We start from the raw sequence: 27,794 nt of genomic DNA, 5'->3' as shown, positions 1-27,794 counted from the left end.
AATATATGGGACACAGCATGGTAAAAAAAGAAATTTGCTTAAAATGCATAATTTTATTAGAAAAGCATTTGTTTAATATCAATATATCATGTTAAAAAATTAAAGGATCCCACTGACTTACTTTATATTGATTAGAAATCTATGAAAACAAGAAGGAAACCTTATATTACATAAACTCTAAATGTATAGTGAGAATAAATTTGAATACTATCAGTCTTTTTTCCCTGTTTTTAAAAAACTTTTATTATTTAAGTACAGTTGACACACAGTGTTACATTAGTCTTGAATAGTAACAGTCTTAAATAAGAAACACTCAAGTTTTTAAAAATTTTTAAAGCATTATGCGATAATGAACATTATATTTATTTTGTAATAATGAGGAAAACTTTATTAACCTGAAGAGAAGATTGTGATAAAAATAATCTGTATCCACTGCTTGCCTCTTATATGAGGCACCTAAAATAGGCCAACTCATAGAAGTAGATAATAGAATCGTTACCAGTGGGTGCGTGGAGAGGAGGAATTGTTCAAGGGGGTACAAAGTTACAGTTACCCAAGATGAGTAAGTTCCAGAGACTGTTGCACAACATAATGCCTACAGTTAACTATACAGTCTTGTGCATTTAAATATTTATTAAGAGGGTAGATCTTATATTAAGTGTTCTTAACACACACACACACACACACACACACACACACCACAACACAAAAGGACACAGGAAACTTTTAGAGGTTATATTCATTAGTACAAGCATAGAGATATGTCCAAATGCACCAAATTGTATACATTAATTATATGGGGTTTTTTTGGATACCAACTATACCTCAGAGCTGGAAAAAATAATAAAAAAATAATGAAAATATTCTCTATCCAAATTTTCTTCATAAGCCATCTGCAGAAACTGAAATAGAGCGCACGGCAAGAACTTTTTGGAAGAGATCTGTCATGTCATCTGGCTGTTCTAGAAATGCCTCTCTTTTTTAAAGATCTTTCATTTAATACAAGTAGAGTATTAAAAATGGTCCCTGGTAGGTGGCTCAGTTGGTTAAGCGTCCGACTCCAGCTCAGGTCATGATCTCATAGTTCGTCAGTTCGGGCCCCACATTGGACTCTGTGCTGACAGCCCAGATCCTCGAGCCTGCTTCAGATTCGGTGTCTCCCTCTCTCTCCTCCCCTCCTCCACTCACACTCTGTCTCACTCTGTCTCTCAAAAATAAATAAATGTAAAAAAAATTTTTTTTAATGGTCACTGGTAGTAGCAGACTCTATTCCCTTTGGCTCTCGCAATTTCAGAGAAAAAGGGAATACATCTTTCTTGATTATTTGAGCAAAATTTCTGGTGAGGGCCCCGACTGGGATGACTTGGATCTGGTGGGTATTTGTGACTCAACCACGGTGACCAGGGAGGAGTACTTTGATTGGTTTGGCTGGATTACGTGCCCACCTGTGTGAGAGAAAGGCAGGTGAAGTGATTGACCACCCAGTGGGGTTGGGACAAGGGTTCGTAAGAGAAATGAAGAGGAGGAGATATAGGTTGAGATGAACTTTTTGCCTTAGTGGTGAGAGTAGTGGTGTTTTAAATAGGGCCAAGCAAGAGGTCTGACAAGTTGTGATCCACATTTGTAACTAGTTCTACTTTATGTCTGAAGCAGAGAAGAAAGACATGCAACTGAAAAAAAAAAAGGTGGAGTAGGAGGAAGGAAGAGACACAAAAAAGCTCAGGAATGAGCCTCTACCAATTTCCTGATTCACCCAGGTGGTTTTTGCTGTTTCTGATTCTCTGCCACAGTTAAGACATTTCTAAGGTGGGAGTTTCTTTCAGTTTCTCTCTTTCATTTTGCCTTCTAGGTGGACAAAAAAATCGTAAGAACTGAGATAGGAGTTCTTCTTCGCCTCTCACATCCAAACATTGTAAGTCATTTTTAATCTTCTATTTCAAAAATTTTCAAAGTTATAGAATGGGGTTTTTCTTCTTTGCTGGCCATGCTATTAATGAGATAGGGATTCTTCCACCACCATTAGGCAGCCGTGGCCTACCCCTTGTCCTCATCTGATCACATTTTTTAATTCAGAAGCTGAATAAATCTTAAAAATAATACCCCTCAAAAGAGTCTCAAAATGGACAGATCAGCAATACATGCCATCTTTGTTTTCATGCATGAAAGGGTAACTAAAAATTGAAGTTTTGTTTCACTCTAAGAAAACACTGGCTTCTTCCTTTTGTGTGCCTATCTTATTAATATGCCATTGCTGAAAAAGCCTGTGAAGAAAATGCATTGCTTTCCAAAGTCATTTCAGTCTCCTTTGAGAGAGGATCTACTTCAGAAACAATGTGAAGATTCAAATAAATGATGTACTTCAATGGGGAAAATAACATGTCCTCAGAAGCTCTGCTCTAGGCTATGTCCAGACAAAGGTGCTGAGGGAAAGGTCTGGCAAAAAGCTTTCTTGAGCCAATGAAGTGAAAAGAACAAAATCATTTTCCAGGCCATAACTTGAACTGAGCCAACTACTTAAAGACAATATTTTACTCATTTCTTGAAAAAGTTATGGTGTCTAGGAGGATGACCTACAATGCTTAGTTAGGCTCCAAGCAAAGTGCTTAAAACTTAACATATGGGTTAGCAATGCAGTCAGCTATAAGTAACAGAAAACTTGAATATGGTGGTGTAAACATATATTTTCTTATGTTATAATCAGAAGGCAGGCAGTTGCTGGCATTGGTTCAGCTCCTCAGTGATGATATTCAGGACCCAGACATCTTCCACCCTCACGCTGTTCCTTCATTGTCCTAAATGGCTGCTCCACAGTTTTCACAGGTCTTCAGGCCTATACTCAAGACAAAAAGAACTGGGGATGTCTGGGTGGCTAGTCGGTTAAGCATCCAACTCTTGATTTCAGCTCAGGTCATGATCTCACAGTTCGTGAGATAGAGCCCTGGGTAGGGCTCTGCACTGACAGCATGGAGCCTGCTTGGGATTCTCTGTCTGCTTCTCTCTCTGCCCCTCCCCTGCTCTCTTTCTATCTCTCTCTCAAAACAAATAATCTCTAAAAGAAAGAAAGAAAGAAAGAAAGAAAGAAAGAAAGAAAGAAAGAGAGAGAGAGAGAGAGAGAGAGAGAGAGAGAGAGAGAAAGAAAGAAAGAAAGAAAGAAAGAAAGAAAGAAAGAAAGAAAGAAAGAAAGAAAGAAAGAAAGAATTGAAAAGGCTTCGCCAGCAGAGTATGATGAGAAGAGTAGAGGCTTTTTCAAAATTTCCAGCTGCATCAGAATTCTCTTCAGATTTTATTGGCCAAAGCTGGCCACAAGATCATCCCTTTCCAGTTCCACAAGATCATGGAACTGGAAAATTGGGGCAGGATTATCCTAGGTGGCTTAGACCAATCATGATCCATAATTTGAAGCTAGGCATCTTGCTTCTCTATACAAAATCTGCTTGCAATACAGTAGGGGGAGAAGAGCTTTGGGTAAGCAATTAACAAAATTTGCCACATACAGTCACAACTTTTATATTATCCATCTTTTTCTTTCAACAACAAGTCAGTGTAGAATTTTCCTCAAATGTGGATGAGTCCTGGTCACTAGATTCTCTGATATATGGAGGAAAATATCCAAAATTGGGTGAGTTATCTGAGTGTGATGCGAGTCTTGTTATAGTCAGTCAAATCACTGCCATCACTACTTTTCTGAGGATCCCTTCATCCACCAGCAACATTTTAGCTGTTGAGAGGTATCCTTTCCATATGGACAGACTTTAACCTGGTCCTGTTCTGCCTCAGACCCCTAATTCCAAGTTCCCTTCCAGGAGAAAGAGGCATTTACATCACTAGCAACCATGATGCTTTCAAATGTTTCAAGAAGCTTTGTTTGTTTGCTTTCATTTTTTAATTCCAGAGCATTTCAGAAATTTTGATGTTTTGGCAAAACTTAGGAAGTGTTTCTAGGGCAGTTGTCTTTGAATTGTCAAAAAGAAAAATATAAAAACTCAAAAGGACCTTTAAAGAAATGAGGTAGTAACTGGTCAAAACAACCAGAGAGTGAAAAATGGCTACTGTTACCAGAATGCGGAAACTTTATTGATGATGATCCAATATATTGCTATTACAGAGAGTGTTGTTTTAGTCAGTGTTAGCTCTTTCCTAGAAGGATGAAAATAAGGAATTTCTGATGTATTTTTAATATCTTTCCCCAGATAAAACTTAAAGAGATATTTGAAACCCCTACAGAAATCAGTCTGGTCCTAGAACTCGTCACAGGAGGAGAACTGTTTGACAGGTAAGATGGTCTTAGAAATCTAACTCAAGAAGAGTTTTGTTTCCAGGCACCAAAAAAGTATCAAAGGGAAATTTCTTCTGATGATTTTCATAATGACACATCGTACAACTTGATAAATTCTACCGAAATATATCTTCAGAGGAGTATAGAATGGAAGGAGAGTGTTATTTAATATGATGTGGGTGTGTGAAAATTTAGGATGCTTAGTAAGTGAAAAATGAAACACCGTAATATCCATTTACTCTTGCAAACATTTACTTTCCCATTAAAAACAGAATTTCTAAAGACATACTAGATTTAAACTAAATAGTAACATTCATGAGAATGTTTCATGAAAAAATATTTGATGAAAATTATAGAAAGTTAAATATGTAATAGTATTCTCTGTTATGATCCAAAAGCTTATAAAAATCAATACACTTCAAATGATTTTTTTTAAGGCCTTGTTTCTCTATTAGGCTGTGTAGAGTTCCAAGAGGCAGAGTAAAACCTATGCTGTTATGTCCAGTTATAGCCAATTTCAGTTGTCTGGTCATCCGTTCATCACTCGAGGCAGAGGTTTGAGGATGCCAAGGAATATGCCTAAAAACCTGGTGGAGCATAATATAGGCAAACAATATGTACAAGAGACACAACCTTTAAGTTTCCGTGCCTTTCGCACCTTCCCCATTTTTCTGGGACAGTTCCCTATTTACCTAGATGGGCTCTTAGGAGCCCTATGCTGTGCTCTTTTGGGTAGTCAAAAGAGAATGGAATTGGAAGAAGACAAAGTGACTAAGTAGGCATATATGAGGAAGAGTTAGAAGCTGGGTACTAATACAAAGCTCCTGTTCGTTAAGAATGCATTAAGAGGGGCACCTGGGTGGTGCAGTCGGTTAAGCGTCCGTCTTCAGCCAGGTCACGATCTCGCAGTCCGTGAGTTCGAGCCCCGCGTAAGGCTCTGGGCTGATGGCTCAGAGCCTGGAGCCTGTTTCCGATTCTGTGTCTCCCTCTCTCTCTGCCCCTCCCCCGTTCATGCTGTCTCTCTCTGTCCCCAAAAAAATAAATAAACGTTGAAAAAAAAAATTAAAAAAAAAAAAAGAATGCATTAAGAGAGAAGTGGGCTGCAAAGAGAAGACAGGAGAAAGATTGAGGGAACTACTGATAAAGCATGAGTGCCTGGCGCATAGTAAAATCCTCAGTGTTTGCTGAATGAATGAGCAACCACTATAATGAATAGACTGTAAGGAGAAAGAGATCTGAAGGGGATAGGGTTAGAAGGTGTCAGAAGAGGAGCACTCCTACCTTTCCTCCCCACCCAGACTCTACCTAGTTTAATTTGATGCCTGCATGAAGCTTCCAAAGATATTCATGTTCATTTTCAAAGGTTCTGTTTTTAGTGTTACCTAGTGCAGATTTGGGTCTTCAGATAGGAAGGAGTAAAATGGTCCAGTTTGATTGGAGCTACATGTGTATCTTCAATAGATAAATAATTTTGTTTATATATACATTGAAGTGTTCTTGGAACAAGTTATGTGGTTTATCAGACTTTAAAAATTGTTTATTTTGGGGTACCTGATGGATCAGTCAGTTGAGCATCCAGCTTTGCCTCAGGTCATGATCTCGCGATTCGTGAGTTCGAGCTCCTATGTCAGGGCTCTCTGCTGTCAGCACAGAGTCTGCTTGGAATCCTCTGTCCCCCTCTCTCTGCCCCTCCCTGACACATGCGTGCGCCCTCTCTCTCTCTCTCTCTCTCTCTCTCTTTCTCTCCAAAGTAAATGAATATTAAAAAGAAAATTTTAACATTTTAACTAAAGACATACACTTCTTGTGGCATTTGGATTCATGTCTAGATCTTGACTTAAAAGACAAATAACTAACTAAGAGTGATTTACTTAACCTCTCTGAAACTCAGAACAAATTTGAAGTGATTCTGTCTTGCTAAGGAAGCTGAGACACTGATCTGCTGTAAGAATAAAGACCATCATGTTTCCTTGTGTTTAGTGAAGACTCTTCTAGACTGATTAACTTGAATGTTACCAGAATTTGCCAGAAATGGCTTCTTTTTTAACACCTCTATAGCTAACTCTTTCATGGACGTATTTCTTCTTTAGGCACATTAATAGAGTCAATTTATAGTTCAATTCTGCTGCCTTTGGAGTAAGAAGGTCTCTCTAAGGAGAACTAACATATCATCTGCTAATTATAGTCTATCAGGGAGAAATGCCATGTTCTTTAACTGTAAATAACTACAGGACAGGAATGGCACACTAAAGCCATCATCTACCAATAGCACTTACTATTTACCTTCTTTCCTCTATTTGTTTAAACTATTTTGGAATTAAGTCTTTCTGTCCGTCTCCAACCTTTCATGAAAAGATTTTGTTCTCTCATCTTGTAGTAGTCTAGTTGATTTGATGAGACAGAGTTAATTCAGCTCTAGATAAAAATGAAAAACTAAATACTGTTGAGAAATTTCATTTACAGAGGTAAATGGATGAAATATTCAGATTTAGCAGAAGACATCTAAAGAATGGCAGACAGCCAGTAAAGCACTCAATCACTTAAAAACTCTTAGTGGTCTTAGATCCCAGACTTTTTCCCCCCTTGAATGTTGTTGTCCACATATCTATTGCCATATCTGAGATGAACTTGGTTTCTCCATTAGATTACTTAATTCTACAGTTATCTTTAAAATTGTACCAAGTTGAAAATATACCCTGTGTTATTATCCATGTATTTCTTTCTTTCTTGAGAGTTAAAAATCATAATACTGTTTTGTTTTGTTTTTTCCTGTACTTCAGTCTGAACCAAATTCATTGAATTGCAATGATCAAAATTCATTCCTGGTCTAATGATGATGTTAATAGTTTCTAATGAATTAACCAATGGGACAATTGATGAAGAGATGATTGTGTTAGCCCATTAGAGCCAAAATGTTTATATTTTAGTAGCAAAAAAATCTATTCCATGGTGCTTCTAAAAAACTAAACATAGTAAAAATTTGAGTGGAATCTGCTGTTGCATGTAGAATATAAATAGTAAAGTGCACAGGACAATTGATTAAAAATTTTGGAATCAAGTCAGTGATTTTTTTTTGTGTACAAGAAAATCCCCCCAGAAAGCCCTTTACAAAATTGAGACATGATGGGAAAAAGAAAGCTCCAGAGGTTTTCTGCTTCATCTTTCTCAGTCTAGTCATCTTCTTAGAAATTCACTGCATTTTTTAAATTGACAAAGTGTGAGATTGTTTGCTTTAAGAGTAAATTTTCCTTTTTTTTTTTTTCAGAGAATGATTGTATTTTAAAGCAGCCAAGTTAGAAGTATACTTACAGTCTTCTAATTATATTTTTGAAGAAGTATTTTTTTCCTGATTTTTGTCTAACTCCAGTATCAGAATATGTTATGGATTTTTAAATCGTCTCGCTTTTTCTGTTTTCTCCTTGGGTTTTTGCTTGCCTGATTATACTTGCTTAGATGCCAAACATTACATATAAAACATTTTGGAATATGAGGCTTTAAATGCTGTAACCTTCCAAAAAAGCAGATTTTCTTTTGCGGGCAGTTAAGGTAAGGAGCAGATCACTTTAATTCAATCAGGTATTTGATTGATTCAAAGTGGAGCTTCCTGAAGGGAGATCTAGTTCTTATCAACTCCTACTCATAGGGTTTTGATCTTTAAGGGTTCCAATTTAAGCCAGGAGTTGTTCCAAGCCCTTTTTCTTGACACACCCTAAATGCCAGCTTCTGTTCCTTCCATCTTGTGAGATGGCCAGAAGCTTTGTTCATCTTTTCAGCCTGTTAGCTACTGATATCGAAGCAGTAAATGCCTTTAAAGGGAAAGCGGAGGCATCAGATGTTAAGTTTGCTTTGCTGGGTTTTTTCTTCCCTCCTGGACCTTGGCTCCTAAATCCTTCACTTTCTTGGTAACTCTGATGTCTTCAAATATATTTAAAAAAAAAAATATTTGGCTTGTTTTCATTGTTCTTGCCTGGAGGCTTGTTTACCCCACTGTTGCTGAGAACAAAAAATCAATATATTTGGTTTTAAAATTCCTTTCCCAGACGCTCATGTGTTCTCCTCTTTTATATCAAGGTAAGGAGGATGAAAAAGCATTGTCCCCACTTTACAGATGTGGCAACTGAGGATGAGTAAAGGTAAATGATTTTCCCAAATTAGGCATCCAGACTATGTTCTGGTCCAGCTCTGCCTTCTCATATGGCCCCACTGTCTTTCTTATTAAATCCAGTTATTTCCTTTCGAATCATTTCCCAGAGAGCAAACTCATGTTTATTCTATTTATGGAGAATCCATGATGTATTGGTTGGTTCTATGCAAAGCTATATATGTATTTAACCCATTCAATCTCTCTTCAAGTGTTTTGAGGTATTATTCGAATTTTTTCAAGAGAATAAACTGAAGAAACTAAGCCATAAAGCCAAGCTTGAAACTCCTATCTATTTGACTGCAAACTTTTTTTTAAGTTCTCCAAACTGAAAATATTCTTTTTAAAAACTGCAAGTGGTCAGTAAGCAAGAGAAGTAGTAGTTATATTTGGGAACTATGCATTGACCCTTTTAATCACCTGACAGAGTCCTAGTATATCAGCCCCAACAGTCATCTCCACTTGAATATTTCAGGGTTCTTAGTGTTGGCAGAAATGGAATTTTAAGGACATGGTCATTAGAAAAATTTCTAGAAATAGAACTTAGGGTTTTCCCTGCCCAGTCTCCACAGAGTTGTACCATGGTTGGTATTGTGGTTAAACCAAACTCAGATTATGTCTGAATTTATAAAGACTGTCGTGTCAAAAATTGATCATTGTTATTAAAGTGAAAAATCCATAAGATCTGTCTGAAAAGGATAATTAGTTACTGTATCGAGTGCCTGTTGGTGTCCTGGAAGTGGTTGGGCATTTTACTAAGCGTGATCTCATTTAATCCTCATGGCAACACATGTACAAGGTAGGCCTTGATGTATACATTTTATTGACCAGATAACTGAGGATTAGAGAGGTCTATTAACTATGGTTAGGTCACTCAGCTTATACTGGGTCTACAACAATAATTTTTTTTTCAAAGTTTTTATTTTTTATTATTTTTTTTATTTATATATGATTTATTGTCAAATTGGTTTCCATACAACACCCAGTGCTCATCCCAAAAGGTGCCCTCCTCAATACCCATCACCCACCCTCTCCTCCCTCCCACCCCCCATCAACCCTCAGTTTGCTCTCAGTTCTCAACAGTCTCTTATGCTTTGGCTCTCTCCCACTCTAACCTCTTTTTTTTTTTCCTTCCCCTCCCCCATGGGTTCCTGTTAAGTTTCTCAGGATCCACATAAGAGTGAAACCATATGGTATCTGTCTTTCTCTGTATGGCTTATTTCACTTAGCATCACACTCTCCAGTTCCATCCACGTTGCTACAAAAGGCCATATTTCATTTTTTCTCATTGCCACGTAGTATTCCATAGTGTATATAAACCACAATTTCTTTATCCATTCATCAGTTGATGGACATTTAGGCTCTTTCCATAATTTGGCTATTGTTGAGAGTGCTGCTATGAACATTGGGGAACAAGTGCCCCTATGCATCAGTACTCCTGGGTCCCTTGGATAAATTCCTAGCAGTGCTATTGCTGGGTCATAGGGTAGGTCTATTTTTAATTTTCTGAGGAACCTCCACACTGCTTTCCAGAGTGGCTGCACCAATTTGCATTCCCACCAACAGTGCAAGAGGGTTCCCGTTTCTCCACATCCTCTCCAGCATCTAGAGTCTCCTGATTTGTTCATTTTGGCCACTCTGACTGGCGTGAGGTGATACCTGAGTGTGGTTTTGATTTGTATTTCCCTGATAAGGAGCGACGCTGAACATCTTTTCATGTGCCTCTACAACAATAATTTAATGAGATTGGAATCAAGTATGTCAGATTCCAAAGCATATGACTATTCTAGCATGTCATGCTGCTGCTATGTAAGCAAATGCAAACACTCTTAGTACTTAAAAATAGAACTTCAAAATAGTAATGTAATATTTTGTCTTACTTCAGTGGGGGCTTAACTTAAATATTAATATGTATATATTCAACCATGGATATTTAAAAAATTTTTCAATTAAAATTTTTTTTAATGTTTTATTTTCATTTTTGAGAGAGAGAGGGAGAGAGAGAGAGAGAGTAAGCAGAGGAGGGGCAGAGAGAGAGGGAGACACAGAATCCCAAGCAGACTTCAGGCTCTGAGCTGTCAGCACAGAGTCCTGTGGGGGCGTCGAACTTGCGAACCAGGAGATCATGACCTGAGCCGAAGCCGGAGGCTTAACTGACTGAGCCACCCAGGTGCTTCCAACCATGGATATTTTAAATACATCTTCTCTTTAAGCAGTTTTATCTGGCTATATGTGAAGAAAACATATACTTTGATTTGGACCAGATTTATAGTCTTTCTAGCAGCTGGGCTATAAAGGGAAGGATAAAGGTGAGGTAGTAGTAGGAGACACAGGATAAATGGAGGTTTATTTTTTATTTTAAGCTGGCACACTGGGAACACATTTATTTGCTGATAGGAAGGAACCCACAAGCTGGAGAGGTAGGAAACATCTATGTGAGAGGGACTTATATATGGAACAACATGCCAGGGGAATACAGGGAATAAGATCTGGAGGCAGATAAAAGGATTTGTTTAAAGTAGAAAAAGTTTCTTCTGAAGCAGAGTCAAGAGGCAGAAGACTCAAAGAACCTGGAGTAGTCACAACAATGTTGCAAAAGAAGAACACAGTTAGAGGATTTACTGTTGGGGCTGGAATATAATTCTGCTCTACTTACAAACTAGTAAATTAGCCTGTTATACCTTCATGGGTGTTGGAAAAAGATATGAGACTCCTGGGTCGGAGACAAAGGACTTTGCTACTCACAGCACATCATGGGCATCAGCAAGTTTTTGTCATTTCCCTTCACCCTGCAAATTCCACAGGGGCAGCACTGCAGGCATGGGTGGATGCCTGCATATGGCGTGTGCTGTGTTCCAGGAGAGAAAATAACTTAACTGTACATGAACTGGCAAATGAGCAAACAAAATGTGCAATACTGTTCATCAGTGAATAAGAATGTTCCTTCAATACATGCTACAACATACATGGGCCTCAAAAACATTATGCTAAGTAAAACAAACAAACACACAGGAAAGACTGCGTATTGTATGTCTCCATTTATACGGAATTTCCAGAAGGGTCACATCAATAGAGACCAAAAGCAAAGCTGTGGTTGCCTAGGGCTGGGAATAGGAATGTGTTGGGGGAAGGGAGGGTAGTTTAAGTAGTTCAGACTTGATAAGCTCTGTTTTAACAGTATTGTAGAAAAGAAATTTATCTCCTAACAATGGCTGGGAGACAGTGGACTAGGGCACTTAAAGGAAATGAAGTTTGTTAGCGGGAACATGAGAACAGACTAAGGCAAAAATAAGGATTTTTTATTTTTATTTTTAAAATTTATTTATTTATTTTTTAAATATGAAATTTACTGTCAAATTGGTTTCCATACAACACCCAGTGCTCATCCCAAAAGGGGCTCTCCTCAATACCCACCACCCACCCTCCCCTCCCTCTCACCCACATCAACCCTCAGTTTGTTCTCAGTTTTTAAGAGTCTCTTATGGTTTGGCTCTCTCCCTCTCTAACCTCTTTTTTTTTCTTCCCCTCCCCCATGGACTTCTGTTAAGTTTCTCAGGATCCAAATAGAAGTGAAAACATATGGTATCTGTATTTCTCTGTATGACTTATTTCACTTAGCATAACACTCTCCAGTTCCATCCACGTGGCTACAAAGGCCGTATTTCATTCTTACTCATTGCCAAGCAGTACTCCATTGTGTATATAAACCACAATTTCTTTATCCATTCATCCGTTGATGGACATTTAGGCTCTTTCCATAATTTGGCTATTGTTGAGAGTGCTGCTGTAAACACTGGGGTACAAGTGCCCCTATGCATCAGCGCTCCTGTATCCCTTGGATAAATTCCTGCAGTGCTATTGCTGGGTCATAGGGTAGATCTATTTTTAATTTTTTGAGGAACCTCCACACTGTTTTCCAGAGTGGCTGCACCAGTTTGCATTCACACCAGTGCAAGAGGGTTCCTGTTTCTCCACATCCTTGCCAGCATCTAGAGTCTCCTGATTTGTTCATTTTAGCCACTCTGACTGGTGTGAGGTGATATCTGAGTACGGTTTTGATTTCTACTTCCCTGATGAGGAGCGACATTGAGCATCTTTTCATGTGCCTGTTGGCCATCTGGATGTCTTCTTTAGAGGAGTGTCTATTCATGTTTTCTGCCCATTTCTTCACTGGGTTATTTGTTTTTCGGGTGTGGAGTTTGGTGAGCTCTTTATAGATTTTGGATACTAGCCCTTTGTCCGATATGTCATTTGCAAATATCTTTTCCCATTCCGTTGGTTGCCTTTTAGTTTTGTTGGTTGTTTCCCTTGCTGTGCAGAAGCTTTTTATCTTCATAAGGTCCCAGTAGTTCATTTTTGCTTTTAATTCCCTTGCCTTTGGGGATGTGTCAAGTAAAAAATTGCTATGGCTGAGGTCAGAGAGGTCTTTTCCTGCTTTCTCCTCTAGGGTTTTGATGATTTCCTTTCTCACATTCAGGTCCTTTATCCATTTTGAGTTTGTTTTTGTGAATGGTGTGAGAAAGTGGTCTACTTTCAATCTTCTGCATGTTGCTGTCCAGTTCTCCCAGCACCATTTGTCAAAGAGACTGTCTTTTTTCCATTGGATATTCTTTCCTGCTTTGTCAAAGGTTAGTTGGCCATACGTTTGTGGGTCTAGTTCTGGGGTTTCTATTCTATTCCATTGGTCTATGTGTCTGTTTTTGTGCCAATACCATGCTGTCTTGATGATGACAGCTTTGTAGTAGAGGCTAAAGTCTGGGATTGTGATGCCTCCCGCTTTGGTCTTCTTCTTCAAAATTACTTTGGCTATTCGGGGCCCTTTGTGGTTCCATATGAATTTTAGGATTGCTTGTTCTAGCTTTGAGAAGAATGCTGGTGCAATTTTGATTGGGATTGCATTGAATGTGTAGATAGCTTTGGGTAGTATTGACATTTTGACAATATTTATTCTTCCAATCCATGAGCACTGAATGTTTTGCCATTTCTTCATATCTTCTTCAAGTTCCTTCATCAGCTTTCTATAGTTTTCAGCATACAGATCTTTTACATCTTTGGTTAGGTTTATTCCTAGATATTTTATGCTTCTTGGTGCAATTGTGAATGGGATCAGTTTCTTTATTTGTCTTTCTGTTGCTTCATTGTTAGTGTATAACAATGCAACTGATTTCTGTACATTGATTTTGTATCCTAAAACTTTGCTGAATTCATGTATCAGTTCTAGCAGACTTTTGGTGGAGTCTGTAGGGTTTTCCATGTGTAATATCATGTCACCTGCAAAAAGTGAAAGCTTGACTTCATCTTTGCCAATTTTGATGCCTTTGATTTCCTTTTGTTGTCTGATTGCTGATGCTAGAACTTCCAACACTATGTTAAACGACAGTGGTGAGAATGGACATCCCTGTCGTGTTCCTGATCTCAGGGAGAAAGCTCTCAGTTTTTCCCCATTGAGGATGGTATTAGCTGTGGGCTTTTCATAAATGGCCTTTATGATCTTTAAGTATGTTCCTTCTATCCCGACTTTCTCGAGGGTTTTTATTAAGAAAGGATGCTGAATTTTGTCACATGCTTTTTCTGCATTGATTGACAGGATTATATGGTTCTTATCTTTCCTTTTATTAATGTGATGTATCACATTGATTGATTTGCGAATGTTGAACCAGCCCTGCATACCAGGAATGAATCCCACTTGATCATGGTGAATCATTCTTTTTATATGCTGTTGAATTCGATTTGCTAGTATCTTATTGAGAATTTTTGCATCCATATTCCTCAGGGATATTGGCCTGTAGTTCTCTTTTTTACTGGGTCTCTGTCTGGTTTAGGAATCAAAGTAATACTGGCTTCATAGAATGAGTCTGGAAGTTTTCCTTCCTTTCTATTTTTTTGGAACAGCTTGAGAAGGATAGGCATTATCTCTGCCTTAAGTGTCTGGTAGAATTCCCCTGGGAAGCCATCTGGTCCTGGACTCTTAGTTGTTGGGAGATTTTTGATAACTGATTCAATTTCTTTGCTGGTTGGGTCTGTTCAAGTTTTCTATTTCTTCCTGTTTGAGTTTTGGAAGTGTGTGGGTGCTTAGGAATTTGTCCATTTCTTCCACGTTGTCCAGTTTGTTGGCATATAATTTTTCATAATATTCCCTGATAATTCCCTGATATTTCTGAGGGATTGGTTGTAATAATTCCATTTTCATTCATGATTTTATCTATTTGGGTCATCTCCCGTTTCTTTTTGAGAAGCCTGGCTAGAGGTTTATCAATTTTGTTTATTTTTTCAAAAAACCAACTCTTGGTTTTGTTGATCTGCTCTACAGTTTTTTTAGATTCTATATTGTTTATTTCTGGTCTGATCTTTATTATTTCTCTTCTTCTGCTGGGTTTGGGGTGTCTTTGCTGTTCTGCTTCTGTTTCCTTTAGGTGTGCTGTTAGATTTTGTATTTGGGATTTTTCTTGTTTCTTGAGATAGGCCTGGATTGCAGTGTATTTTCCTCTCAGGACTGCCTTCGCTGCGTCCCAAAGCGTTTGGATTGTTGTATTTTCATTTTCATTTGTTTCCATATATTTTTTAATTTCTTCTCTAATTGCCTGGTTGACCCATTCATTCTTTAGTGGGGTGTTCTTTAACCTCCAATCTTTTGGAGGTTTTCCAGACTTTTTCCTCTGATTTCAAGTTTCATAGCATTGTGGTCTGAAAGTATGCATGGTATGATCTCAATTCTTGTATACTTATGAAGGGCTGTTTTGTGACCCAGTATGTGATCTATCTTGGAGAATGTTCCATGTGCACTCAAGAAGAAGGTATACTCTGTTGCTTTGGGATGCAGAGTTATAAGTATATCTGTCAAGTCCATCTGATCCAATGTATCATTCAGGGCCCTTGTTTCTTTATTGATCCTGTGTCTAGATGATATATCCAATGTTGTAAGTGGGGTATTAAAGTCCCCTGTGATTACCACATTCTTATCAATAAGGTTGCTTATGTTTGTGATTAATTTTTTTATATATTTGGGGGCTCCCGTATTCGGTGCATAGACATTTATAATTGTTAGCTCTGCCTGATGGATAGGCCCTGTAATTATTATATAATTCCCTTCTTCATCTCTTGTTACAGCCTTTAATTTAAAGTCTAGTTTGTCTGATATAAGTATGGCTACTCCCGCTTTCTTTTGAGATCCAGTAGCATGATAGATAGTTCTCCATGCCCTCACTTTCAATCTGAAGGTGTCCTCAGGTCTAAAATGAGTCTCTTGTAGACAGCAAATAGATGGGTCTTGTTTTTTTATCCATTCTGATACCTTATGTCTTTTGGTTGGAGCATTTAGTCCATTTGCATGCAGTGTTATTATTGAAAGATATGGGTTTAGAGTCATTGTGAGGTCTGTAGGTTTCATGCTTGTAGTGATGTCTCTGGTACTTTGTCTCACAGGATCCCCCTTAGGATCTCTTGTGGGGCTGGTTTAGTCGTGAGGAATTTCTTCATTTTTTTTGTTTTTTTGGGAAGACCTTTATCTCTCCTTCTATTCTAAATGACAGTCTTGCTGGATAAAGGATTCTTGGCTGCATATTTTTTCTGTTCATCACATTGAAAATATCCTGCCATTCCTTTCTGGCCTGCCAAGTTTCAGCAGATAGATCCATCACTAGTCTTATTGGTCTCCCTTTATATGTTAGAGCGTGTTTATCCCTAGCTGCTTTCAGAATTTTCTCTTTATCCTTGTATTCTGCCAGTTTCACTATGATATGTTGTGCAGAAGATCGATTCAAGTTACGTCTGAAAGGAGTTCTCTGTGCCTCTTAGATTTCAATTCCTTTTTCCTTCCCCAGATCAGGGAAGTTCTCAGCTATGATTTGTTCAAGTACACCTTCAGCCCCTTTTTCTCTGTCTCTTCCTCCTCTGGAATCCCTATTATACGGATATTATTGCATTTCATCGCATCACTTAGTTCTCTAATTCTCCCCTCATACTCCTGGATTTTTTTCTCTCTCTTTTTCTGAGCTTCCTCTTTTTCCATAAATTTATCTTCTAATTCACCTATTCTCTCCTCTGCCTCTTCAATCCGAGCTGTGGTCGCCTCCATTTTATCTTGCACCTCATTTATAGCATTTTTTAGCTCCTCCTGACTGTTTCTTAGTCCCTTGATCTCTGTAGCAATAGATTCTCTGCTGTCCTCTATACTTTTTTCAAGCCCAGAGATTAATTTTATGACTATTATTTTAAATTCACGTTCTGTTATATTGCTTAAATCGTTTTTGATCAGTTCGTTAGTTGTCGCTACTTCCTGGAGTTTCTTTTGAGGAGAATTCTTCCGTTTCGTCATTTTGGATAGTCCCTAGGGTGGCTCCCAACTGCAGGGCACTTCTGCTGTGCTGTCTGGAGTAACTTGTGTTGGTGGGTGGGGCCACAATCAGACCTGATGTCTGCCCCCAGCCCACCACTGGGGCCACAGTCAGACTGGTGTGTACCTTTTCTTCCCCTCTCCCAGGGGCAGGACTCACTGCGGAATGGTATGGCCCCTGTTTGGGCTACTTTCACACTGCCAGGCTTGTGGTGCTGCTTCAATGGGATCTAGCATATTAGCCAGGGTGGATCCCCAAGGTGCACAGGGGCGGGAGGGGCAGGCTCAGCTAGCTTTGCCTTCTGTGGTCTGCTGTGGGAGGGGCCCTGTGGCACCGGGAGGGAGGCCGACCCGTCGGAGGGATGGATCCACAGAAGCACAGCGTTGGGTGTTTGCGTGGTGCAAGCAAGTTCCCTACGGGAACTGGTTTCCTTTGGGATTTTGGCTGGGGGATGGGTGAGGGAGATGGCGCTGTCCAGTGCCTTTGTTCCCTGCCGAGTTGAGCTCTGTCCTCCAGGGCTCAACAACTCTCCCTCCTGTTGTCCTCAAGCCCTCTTGCTCTCTGAGCAGAGCAGTTGACTTATAACATTCCAGATGTTAAGTCCTGCTGGCTGTCAGAACACACTCCATCCAGTCCCTCCGCTTTTGCAAGTCAGACTCAGGGGCTCTGCCTTGCTGGGTGGGCTGCCCCTCCACCGCCCGGCTCCCTCCTGCCAGTCCATGTAGCGTGCACCACCTCGCCGCCCTTCCTGCCCTCTTCCATGGGCCTCTTGTCTACACTTGGCTCTGGAGAGTCCGTTCTGCTAGTCTTCTGGCAGTTTTCTGGATTATTTAGGCAGATGTGGGTCGAGTCTAAGTGATCAGCAGGACGAGGTAAGCCCAGCATCCTCCTATGCCGCCATCTTCTGATTCAAGAATAAGGATTTTTGAGGAACACCAAGGGTCTGCTGAGGCTGGAGCTTGTATGTTTTTGGAGAGGTAGTCTGTGGTATTTTACACTGTTGGCTAAATCTCTCCATATCTTTCATGTAGGTTTTGACAGCATCTCTTTTTCCCTTGGATTTTATTCTATCTTTTCAGTTTTCTCCTTTTTTTTTTAAATTTAATTTATTTTTTAAATTCACATCCAAGTTAGCATATCATGCAACAATGATTTCAGGGGTAGATTCCTTAATGACCCTTACCCATTTAGCCCATCTCCCCTCCCACAACTCCTCCAGTAACCCTCTGTTTGTTCTCCATATTTAAGAGTCTCTTATGTTTTGTCCCCCTCCCTGTTTTTATATTATTTTTGCTTCCCTTCCCTTATGTCCTCCTGATCTCTTTCCTGAGTTCTTCTTCCTCTTTCCATTCCTTCAATGTCCGCCTTTCCTAAACCTCTTGCCTACATTCTCTGTAGGTAAATTGGACAATCTCCTGTGGTTTCAGCCACATTGCTGACTGCTGTCTCAGCAGAGATAAGAACCATATTTTCAACAATCTGCTAGACATTTTCACCTGCACATCCTATAGGTACCTCTAGATCAGTATGTCCTCAAGTGAACTCCACATTCTTCCTTCCACTCTCCATCTTGCTTCTCCCTCCTACCTCTGTGAACTAACTTAACATCTGAGCTGGTCAACATTAATTTCTCCCTCTTCCTCTCACTCTGTCCAGCCCCTTCCCCATAACTCTTTCTCTGAGCAGCTTTCAGATCCATTCTCTCTCCCCTTTCCCACTTCTTGTGCCCTTTTGAGCCTTTACATTCTCTTTGCCAATGTAACAGACTCCAAACTGGTGTAACTTTCACTGTCTTCCATCCATCCATGTTTAAAGCACTGATTTGATCAGGTAAGACCAGAAGGATACTTCCTAAAAGTCAGTTCTTTTAAACATGACCAATAAAACAACTCATTCTGGCCTCACCCTACTGTTCTGGCTTCACCACTGACCTTTATTTTTTTCACCAGCACATTAACCAGAGCACAGTGCTTTCACCCTCAATGAGCTCCTGGTCCAGAATCGGGAAAGTAAAAATGTGATGTGGACCCTAATATTATTTTTCAATACTGCCATCGTCTCCCAAAAATGTGTTTAAGGCTTATGGAGACAACCACAATATCACAAGATAAAAAAATAAAATAAATGAGGACAAGGGACTAAAAAGGAAATAAAAGTAAGAATCAAGTATATAAAAGATATATCATAAGACACTTTGTATTTGCCAGAGGTTGGCCAGAGATTTGGCTCTAAGTCTTTATTACATGTTACAATTCAGACATAAACACAGCACTTTAGGCACAAAATAAGGGGGTCGTCTAAGGCAGAAATGGCTTCAGGGAGGAATAGAATCTTTGAGCTGAATTTTAAGTGAGAAATCAGAAATTAGCAGGTTAAGCATAGAGGGAAGGGTAAAGGGATATCCAAAAGCAGAACACATTGGCAGGATTAGAAATGACTACCTTAGACTCTGTTTTAGAAGCTGTTCTAGACAGAAGGTAAGCGGTTGCTCAGTATTTGTCAAACGAATAACTTGAATAAATACTATGCTCTTGGACAATTTATATTACATCTTTGGGTAAAGCATTTCACTTACAGTACGAGGGAACTGTACCAGGGCTCCCTTAGGCCCAAACCCAGGTCTACAGTTTGATTTGACCTCCCCTTTCTCCTGCACCATCCTGTCCCTGAGCAGCACCCACAATGATCCACAGCTCCCTCATTCTCTTCCTAGCTTTCAAATTTAACAGTTGCCACTAGTATCTTTGAAACTATTTTTTAAGTCTATGAATTTAACATCTTCAGGGGACTTCTTAGAAAAACCATCAATATTCACTAAGTTGTCATCAATGAAATGAGAAAAGGCAGTGAAAGAAGCTTATAAAGGAGTGATAGATTTACACAGGCTACAGCAGAATTCATTTTAATGTATGTAACAGCGTAATGATGTACTGGCAGCTCTTAAGACTTGGTTCCTGAAACTCCTGTCTGGGGCTTTTACCCTATGTTATTTGATCCTTCAGTACACATTGTCATCAGACCAGTATCTTTTCCGCAAAACCTATGGTTATCTAATAGCACTTCCATTTGAGAAAAAGCTGTCATTGGTGGGGAGAGCTGGAGGGCTCCTAATCTCCGTGCCAGGAAGTCTGAGGGCCTCAGGAAATGATCAGATTAGAGCTCTTCAGCTGCATTGCCGGTGCTAACTGCCAGCCGGGTGATGTGCTCAATTCAGCCGGGTGATGTGCTCAATTCAATTTACAGCAATTAAGGTGACAGCAACAAATGCTCAAAAGTCGCATTTTAAAGCAGATCCATGGAAAGAAATAGGCATTGCCTGTGCTTTTTCATCCTGCAATGTTAAAATGATGAGAAGGGAAATAGTCCCAACTGTGGGGAAGAAGAGCGTGTGCACCAACACAGGAAATGGTGGCCGTAAAAAGCATGGTCTAGGACTAAGAAGCCTAGTGAGGTCAGAGGATCACAGTTTGGCAGCCTACAGAGACACATCCGTATTGCACTTCCTTCCCTGATCTGCAGATGTCTGCTACTCCTGTTAGCAACTGAGGGACCCATGGGAACTGAGATCTCAGGGTAGCTTTTTGGGTCCCCTTGTGATTAAAATCCTGAGTCTTTGTTTTTAGCCCTGAGTCTTCTAGCCCAGGTCACAATGGAAAAATAGGAAAATATGCTTAATAGTGAGAAACTACATGGCCCTGGGCTTTTGAAAATGATCTGAAGATGCTGATAACATCTTAACTCCCTTCTTATCATGTTACAGAGCATGAAAAATAAATTAGTTTGCTAAATCCGAGGAGAAATATACCAATAAGTATATTTAAATATAAAAACCAAAATTATCCTATTTTTTACAGCTCTAAAACCCCTACAATGATTGAATATTTCATTGCTTCTAAAAACTGAAGGCACTAATATATTTTGTATAAACCTACAAACTCTTAATTGGATGTATATGGCAACTTGTTTTTCTGAAATTCTAGCTAAATAGTATAGAGAAATTACTATGTGTTGCCTCATGAAACAAATGATGTATTTTGTTGATTTGAATCATTTTGATTTTATTCAAAATAATTTTCCAAAAAGATTCATGTTATTACAATAATATGTAGGAACTAACTCTGAATGTATTCCTAAGGCCAACAGGAACCTTTATACCTGTTGTATTTTGCTTTGGGAAGCGTCTATATGGCTACTCTTCCCTTGGATCCATATCCAGCATACTTGTGATAAACATCAGTTTCTAGTCCAATGCTTTGTTCCCCGTGATAAGGAACACAGGCAAAGGAGTTGTTCAAATATCCACAGTCTGAAATTTCTCTGGCACTCATTTACTTGGCAGTTAGTATTGATTCTGTTACGGAACCAGGCTGGAATGCTGGCGGAAAAACTAAGTGGCACTCCAAGATCTTGAGGGATCGGAGATTTATTTAACACTGGCAGGCTCAGAGGAGACCATTTCTCCAAAGATCTGAGCCCCAAATGCAAGCAAGAAGGGTAATTTATAGTTGTCAGCCTCTATATTTGTGGAAGGGTTTTCGCGCACTTGGCAAACAGGGCTAGAAGAACCCGGAAGAGGGGTTTCTAAGCCAGAGACCAGAGCTTGTTTTAGTCCCATCGGCCATCTTATGGTGTAAAACTTTATTCATTTTCTCAACAATTCCACAAATACTTATTGACTTATACTTATGAGCAAGACTGGGAGCGAGGCTCTGTGGGTGATCAAAACATAAATCTAGTGAGAAGGCTAAAAATTTTCCCATGATAACCTACAGAAGGTATTGGCCAAACATATCTACTGTAGTCATGCCTAAATGGAGAGAAAAAGGTTGTAAGATTTCATTTTCCTTTGCTTGGCCACTAATGTCTTCACTTCCAATCTTAGTTTAAGTTAAAAACCTGCATTTGCAACTTGAGAAGTTCACTGCTGTTGATCTTTCTAGTCAGCCATGAATGGCCTGGGTGGAAGCTCAACTTATAAAATACTTAAAGATGAATGTTTGAATTCCAGAAACCTAACTCCATGAACAAATCCACTGGGAACAAAATGCCTTTTAGCAGAAGGAAGCTGGAAGACATGTGGTTAAGCTATGGAGAGCATATGGAGAGTAGAGGTCAAGGGGATGGGGTGGGGAGAGTGCCTGCATTCTGTGCTCCTGTCCTACATGTCTACTCTAGAGACATTTCTGACAACAGAATTTATAAATCCTTTGGCTGTACAAACCTTAGTATAACATGTTTTACATCTATGGTGATGCTTTTGTTAATAATTTCTCTACTGTGGTTTCCTCTGGGGCAGGACCCAAATTTTATTCTTTATAGATTCTGCAAGTACCTGGCTCATGTTAGACAGAATTATTGTTTGACTATCACTATGTCGTCCACACTCTCATAATTCTCACTGTAGTGTTGGTCCTTTTTCTTAGAACAAACTCCTTCCTGGGTGACTGGGTGACTCAGTCAGTTGAACGTCCGACTCTTGATTTCTGCCCAGATCATGATCCCAGGATCTTGGCATCAACCTCATGTTGGGCTCCATGCTGAGTGTGGAGCCTGCTTAAGATTCTCTCTCTCTTTCTCTCCCCCTACCCTGTCTCTCCCCCCAATTTGCATGTGCTCCCTCTCTCTCTCTCAAATTAAAAAAAATTTTTTTAAGAGCAATCTTCTTCTTCTCTAGTCCCTGCTTCTCCTCTATACTTATTCCACTCCTAGCTCCTACCCTTTCTGCAACCTGAAAACTTCTACACACCCTTGAAGTCTGAGCTGAGATATAGCGGTCTCTGGAATCCTTTTCCCACCATGCATGGCCTCCAGAATCAATCACTGGTCCTCTCTGTGAGCTTTCAGGTCATTCTCTGATACCTCTGCCACAGTATTTAGCACACTGTGTTGATTGTCTGTGTCTGCTAATACCAAGAGAAACCCCATAAGTGCAGAGGCCATGTCTGGTTCACTACTGAATGCCCAGCACATAACGGTCATTCCATAATATTTCTTGAATAAATGAGTGAATGAACATACCTGTTAGAATGCATCCTTTCCATTAACTAGATGAAATGTTTTAATAATTTAACATATGTTGTAGAAAATTAGTGAGATTTCCATTACCTGTTCTTACACCTACTACTCTTCCCTCTATCCTACCTGAAAACAGGTCCCAAGAAAATTCACTGCTTTATCTAGCCAGTCCCTAGACATTCACACACATGGTCACGTTCTAAACACAGGCAACTAACTCTAAATTATACCCAAATAAAAATGCATAAACATCATATGTAGGCCAAAGCTTGGGGCATCATAATAAATCAAAATATAGGGAGGAATTTCTAGTGGGTGAAGCACTTCCCTTCTAAGAGGTGGGGATACATTCGTAAGAACTTATGTACCTAGCAGACAAGGAGGATTTCTCATCAGAGAGGCTGCAAATGGTTGTGCAACTTGGCGGAGTACTGCTTACATAGACTAAGTCATGAGTAGCACCCTCTAGAGGGGTGCCACAAAGCAGTTGTGATAAAGCTCTAGACTTTGTGAGTGACTATGGGAAAAATCCACGCTGTTTTTTGCAGCACAGGAAGTAACTGATTTTATCCTCTTCTGGGGAGAATGGGCGGTAGAAAGAAAGGTAACTATTGGCCTTTCCTTTCCATCGTCTTTGTAACAACTCTCCTCGTTTAAGAGGACTGGGGAAAGCCAAGCTGCTAGAGTGCAGGTGCCACACACAGAGGAGACACTAATTACATTTGAGTTGGTTGATGGATGTACCACAAAATATACATTTAGAGCAAAATGCAGAGGATGATGTAATGGTAGCCAAAGTTCTCAACTTACTCTGACATACTAGTCCTTCTTTTCCTCTTCTCTCACACTTAATTTTAAAATGTTCAGAAAGTATAGTGCAATTAAATTTCTAGTAAGTAGACTATGTAACTCAATCATGAATTGGAAGAATTTGTGATATTAAAAGGAAATATTGTATGAAAACTGATTTTCAAGAACCAATTGATAATGATTCCCTTAATATTGTAATCTACTTTGACATTTTATTTGACCTTGGCACATAACCGGTATCTGATAAATAAAAAGGTGACGAAGGATATTTCATCATTCCTCCTTTGAAAAGATGATGAGTTTGTCTCTTGACAGTGTTGAATAGAGAAAATAAAATAATTGAAATTTTTGCATCATATAATTTTTCTGAATCTTGATAATTATGGTCACTGAGGTATCTTCTTATATATTTTTTATTTGATACCTGTTTTTTTTTTTTTCTGCTTTTCCTTATCATCCGTCCCCTATTTTGGAAACATTTTATAGATATTTTTTAATTTAATTTTTTTTAATTTACATCCAAATTAATTAGCATATAGTGCAACAATGGTTTCAGGAGTAGGTTTCTTAATGCCCCTTACCCATTTAGCCCATCCCCCCTCCCACAACCCCTCCAGTAACCCTCAGTTTGTTCTCCATATTTATGAGTCTCATCTGTTTTGTCCCCCTCCCTGATCCCTTCCCTTATGTTCATCTGTCTTGTCTCTTAAAGTCCTCATATGAGTGAAGTCATATGATTTTTGTCTTTCTCTGACTAATTTCACTTAGCATAATGCCCTCCAGTTCCATCCACATAGTTGCAAATGGCAAGATTTCATTCTTTTTGATTGCCAAGTAATACTCCATTGTATATATATACCACATCTTCTTTATCCATTCATCCATCAATGGACATTTGGGCTCTTTCCTTACTTTGGCTATTGTTGATAGTGCTGCTAGAAACATTGGGTTGCATGTATCCCTTGGATAAATACCTAGTAGTGCAATTGCTGGGTTGTGGGGTAGTTCTGTTTTTAGTTTTTTTGAGGAACCTCCATACTGTTTTACAGAGTGGCTGCACTAGCTTGCATTCCCAACATTTTATAGATTTTTAAATCCAACTTTTAATACCAGCTTTGAGAACTTACAGCTTCTTGCCACAACATTAAAAAAAAAAGGAAGATACTTTCTGAAAAATAACTGTGCTATGTAAGATATTGTTAGTCTAAAAAATTTCAATACAAAATTACAAAAATTGTTGAAATTTTGTCTCTTATATGTTTTGAATTGACCTTTTTCAGGCATGTCTTTACCACAAACTTTTGTCAGCTGAAAACATCTTATGCAAGTTGGTAATCTTTAGCAGTATAAAAAATGTGTTTTTCTTGAAATTTTGGGAAGATAGAAATAGAAACAGTGTAGTTTTCTAGTCTTTTGAAACATCCCTATAAGAATAGAGAAACTAGGACAGAAAAACGTAAAACTCACAGACAATATCTATAACAAAACCAGGTGACAAGGTTTCCCACGAAACCTTGAAACAAGTGAATGAGGACAAACTAATGACCGTTACAAGAGCCACATAGTATTAGCCTCTAGGTTAGAGGACGTAAGGGGACATTGATAAACCTAAGAAGAGGAGAAGACTCCAATCTCCAAAGCCTCCAAATCACTGAGAAGCAGAATGGACCAATACAAGAACAGCTGAAATTGTGAGGGCTTTTTGCCATCCAAATCTCTGAGAATCACAAGGGATCCCCCTACAATAAGGTCTGAAGGACTTGACTAATACAGTCAAGGCTCTATAAATCCTGGAGGTACTGTCTGAAGCCCCCTTGGGTAAATTAGGAGAAACTGCTGGGAAGAGACTCTAATACCCAGAGCAGATGAGTAGAGGTAAAGTTTCAGAAAGAGGAGAAGAGATCTCAGAAAGTATGAGGTCATAATTTTGAATGCTTCATGAAAATAATCAGAAAGTCAAGAGACTTTGAAACTAAAAGATATCCTGACCCATCGTTCTGTCAAAAAGGTTAAGAAAACCAACTTTGCTTAAAAATAAATAGCAACAGACAGGTGTCTCCATTAATTGCAATACAAAATGATTATAAGAGCACAGAAAATTAGCATGTCAGGAGGGTGTGCCCACAAAACAGATGAAAGCATTACACAATCTGCAGAATATTGAAATTAATATTACTTAATACTAAAATTAAGAACATCATAAAGGAGAGAGAAAATAGAAGTCAAAAGTAAAAAAAAACAAAAAAACAAAAAAAGACCTCATAGTGCATGTAACTGCACACCCCAAAGAAGAAAATCAAAGCAATGAAAGCAATGGAAGAAAACAGATATGGGTACAAAGCAGTCTAATTCAGGAAAACATTCCTGAAAGCAAAATGAAAAAGACTTAAGTTAAAAGAAAGACTCCTTAAAAAAAAAAAAAAGAATGAAAAGAAAGATTCCTTGTCCATATCCATGCAAAAAGAGCAAGTCGTGTATTTGGAATAGAAAGACAGATGGAGAGAGAGGAGGGGGCAGAAGGAGGGGCGAAGAATGAGGAGCTTCATGTAAAAAGAGAATAAGAGACGCATGTAACCAGTCAAACTGTGTGGACCTTATTTGGATGCTGATTCAAACAGTTTTTAACATGTCCAAGACAATTGGATATTCGAAACACTGCGGTTTTGAAAATATTAAGGAATTGTAATTTATAGGTATGATGATGGCATTGTAGTTATGAGTTTTAAAAGATCCTTTTTTTTTAGAGAAAACTCCTTATTTATAATGAAATTATGTGATGTCTGATACTTCAAAATTAAAAAAAGAGAATGGAAAATAATTGATTGGATAAATAAAACAGCATTGGCCACGAATTAATAATTATTGAAGCTGTGTAGCAATTACACAGGATGGTTCATGGTATGTTGCCTAGTTGGTATATGTTTAACACAATTCTCAATACAAAGTTTAAAAAGAATTTTTTTTGTCCTCAAATAGGATGGACAGTTCAAGCCAAGGCAAGATAAATGTTTTTCATTTTCTTAAACCCAAAATTTCTAGAGTATCAGCTTATGGAAATAGTTCCCTTGGTGTTATGCTAGCCTGTTGGGGCTGTTTAGATGTATCTTCCTTAACATTAACTTAATTAAACTGTTTTCACATCTACTCCACTGAATGCATATGTCTGAGAAGCATTTCATGGATATTAGTATTATTATTTTTTTTTAGGATTGTGGAAAAGGGATATTATAGTGAACGAGATGCTGCAGATGCTGTTAAACAAATCCTGGAGGCAGTTGCTGTAAGTATGAAGTGACAGCAGTAGTGTAACTTTTGGTAAACTTTTCTTCTTACGGAATCATCCGTTAACTAGTGTACATCTGTGACCAGCCGTAACATTTACAACAAAACAGTATGAAATACTTTGTAGAATATATGTTGATAAATGTATATTTTCTATTGATTACTCCCTGAGAGATGCAATCCTCCTGTATAATACCATAAGTTTGTTAAAATAATTTCCATTATTATGAAATCCAATCAGACTTTGGTGCTGGTGCCTATACTTGTTCTCTTCTCTTTCTTTCCATTTCTTGAGTTTGTTTCCTTATTGTTTTTGTTATTGCGCAGGGAAGTGGAGGAAGGTTGAATGTGACAAATATAGATCTTGGAGCATAGAGATTATTGATTTTTCTTTCAAGACAAGTAATAAGTGAATTAAAGTTAAAAATACTGACAATTGTATTTTTTAAGGGAAAAATATAAGTTAATGTTTCTAACTAGAATAAAGTTTTGAAAGTTGATGATAGAAACATGCATACACATTTACAGAAATATGTAATTTTAAGAAGCTTGTTTGGATTGAATTAATAAGGAAACATTTGCCTAGATGAAACAGACTCCACTGATGAAATTTTTCCCATATGTTTAATGGTGTCTGATATGTGCTGGAACACTTTGGTGATTATTCGTTTATTGAATATAAAGTCAGAACAAATTACTCTCTGAACAAACAGGATGAAGCCCAAGCGGAGATATTTATCAGCATTAAAGAGACAAATCTATAAAATATACTCAGAATTAAGATATATTCTATTGTGTGGAGTCAATTATCTAACTAAAATCATCATTCAGTATCTTGAGAAATCAACCACAGTGACAAGATCACATGTCCTGTGAATTTTACCCCAACCAAAACAGAAAGGAGGGAAGGAGGGAAGGGAGCCAAGGAGGGAGAGAA

The 27,794-nt window shown here is 38.6% G+C and overlaps 1 protein-coding gene across 2 annotated transcripts in view; it reads left to right on the top strand.

The window, feature by feature from the left end:
- The window catches only part of CAMK4 (calcium/calmodulin dependent protein kinase IV), a 228,927-nt gene that overhangs the window by 133,923 nt on the left and 67,210 nt on the right, over nucleotides 1-27,794 (top strand). For both annotated transcript variants that reach the window (XM_040446869.1, XM_040446886.1), the window contains exons 3-5: nucleotides 1,850-1,912; nucleotides 4,191-4,273; nucleotides 26,783-26,855. In XM_040446869.1, the coding sequence (XP_040302803.1) occupies nucleotides 1,850-1,912; nucleotides 4,191-4,273; nucleotides 26,783-26,855 (219 nt within the window). The remainder of the gene's footprint in view (nucleotides 1-1,849; nucleotides 1,913-4,190; nucleotides 4,274-26,782; nucleotides 26,856-27,794) is intronic.

The sequence above is a fragment of the Herpailurus yagouaroundi genome, unplaced genomic scaffold, assembly GCF_014898765.1.
Source record: "Herpailurus yagouaroundi ecotype Mexico unplaced genomic scaffold, PumYag 29, whole genome shotgun sequence".
NCBI classification, from domain to species: domain Eukaryota; kingdom Metazoa; phylum Chordata; class Mammalia; order Carnivora; family Felidae; genus Herpailurus; species Herpailurus yagouaroundi.
Note: the sequence above shows the minus strand (reverse complement) of the source record. Positions and strands in the feature narration are given on the sequence as shown.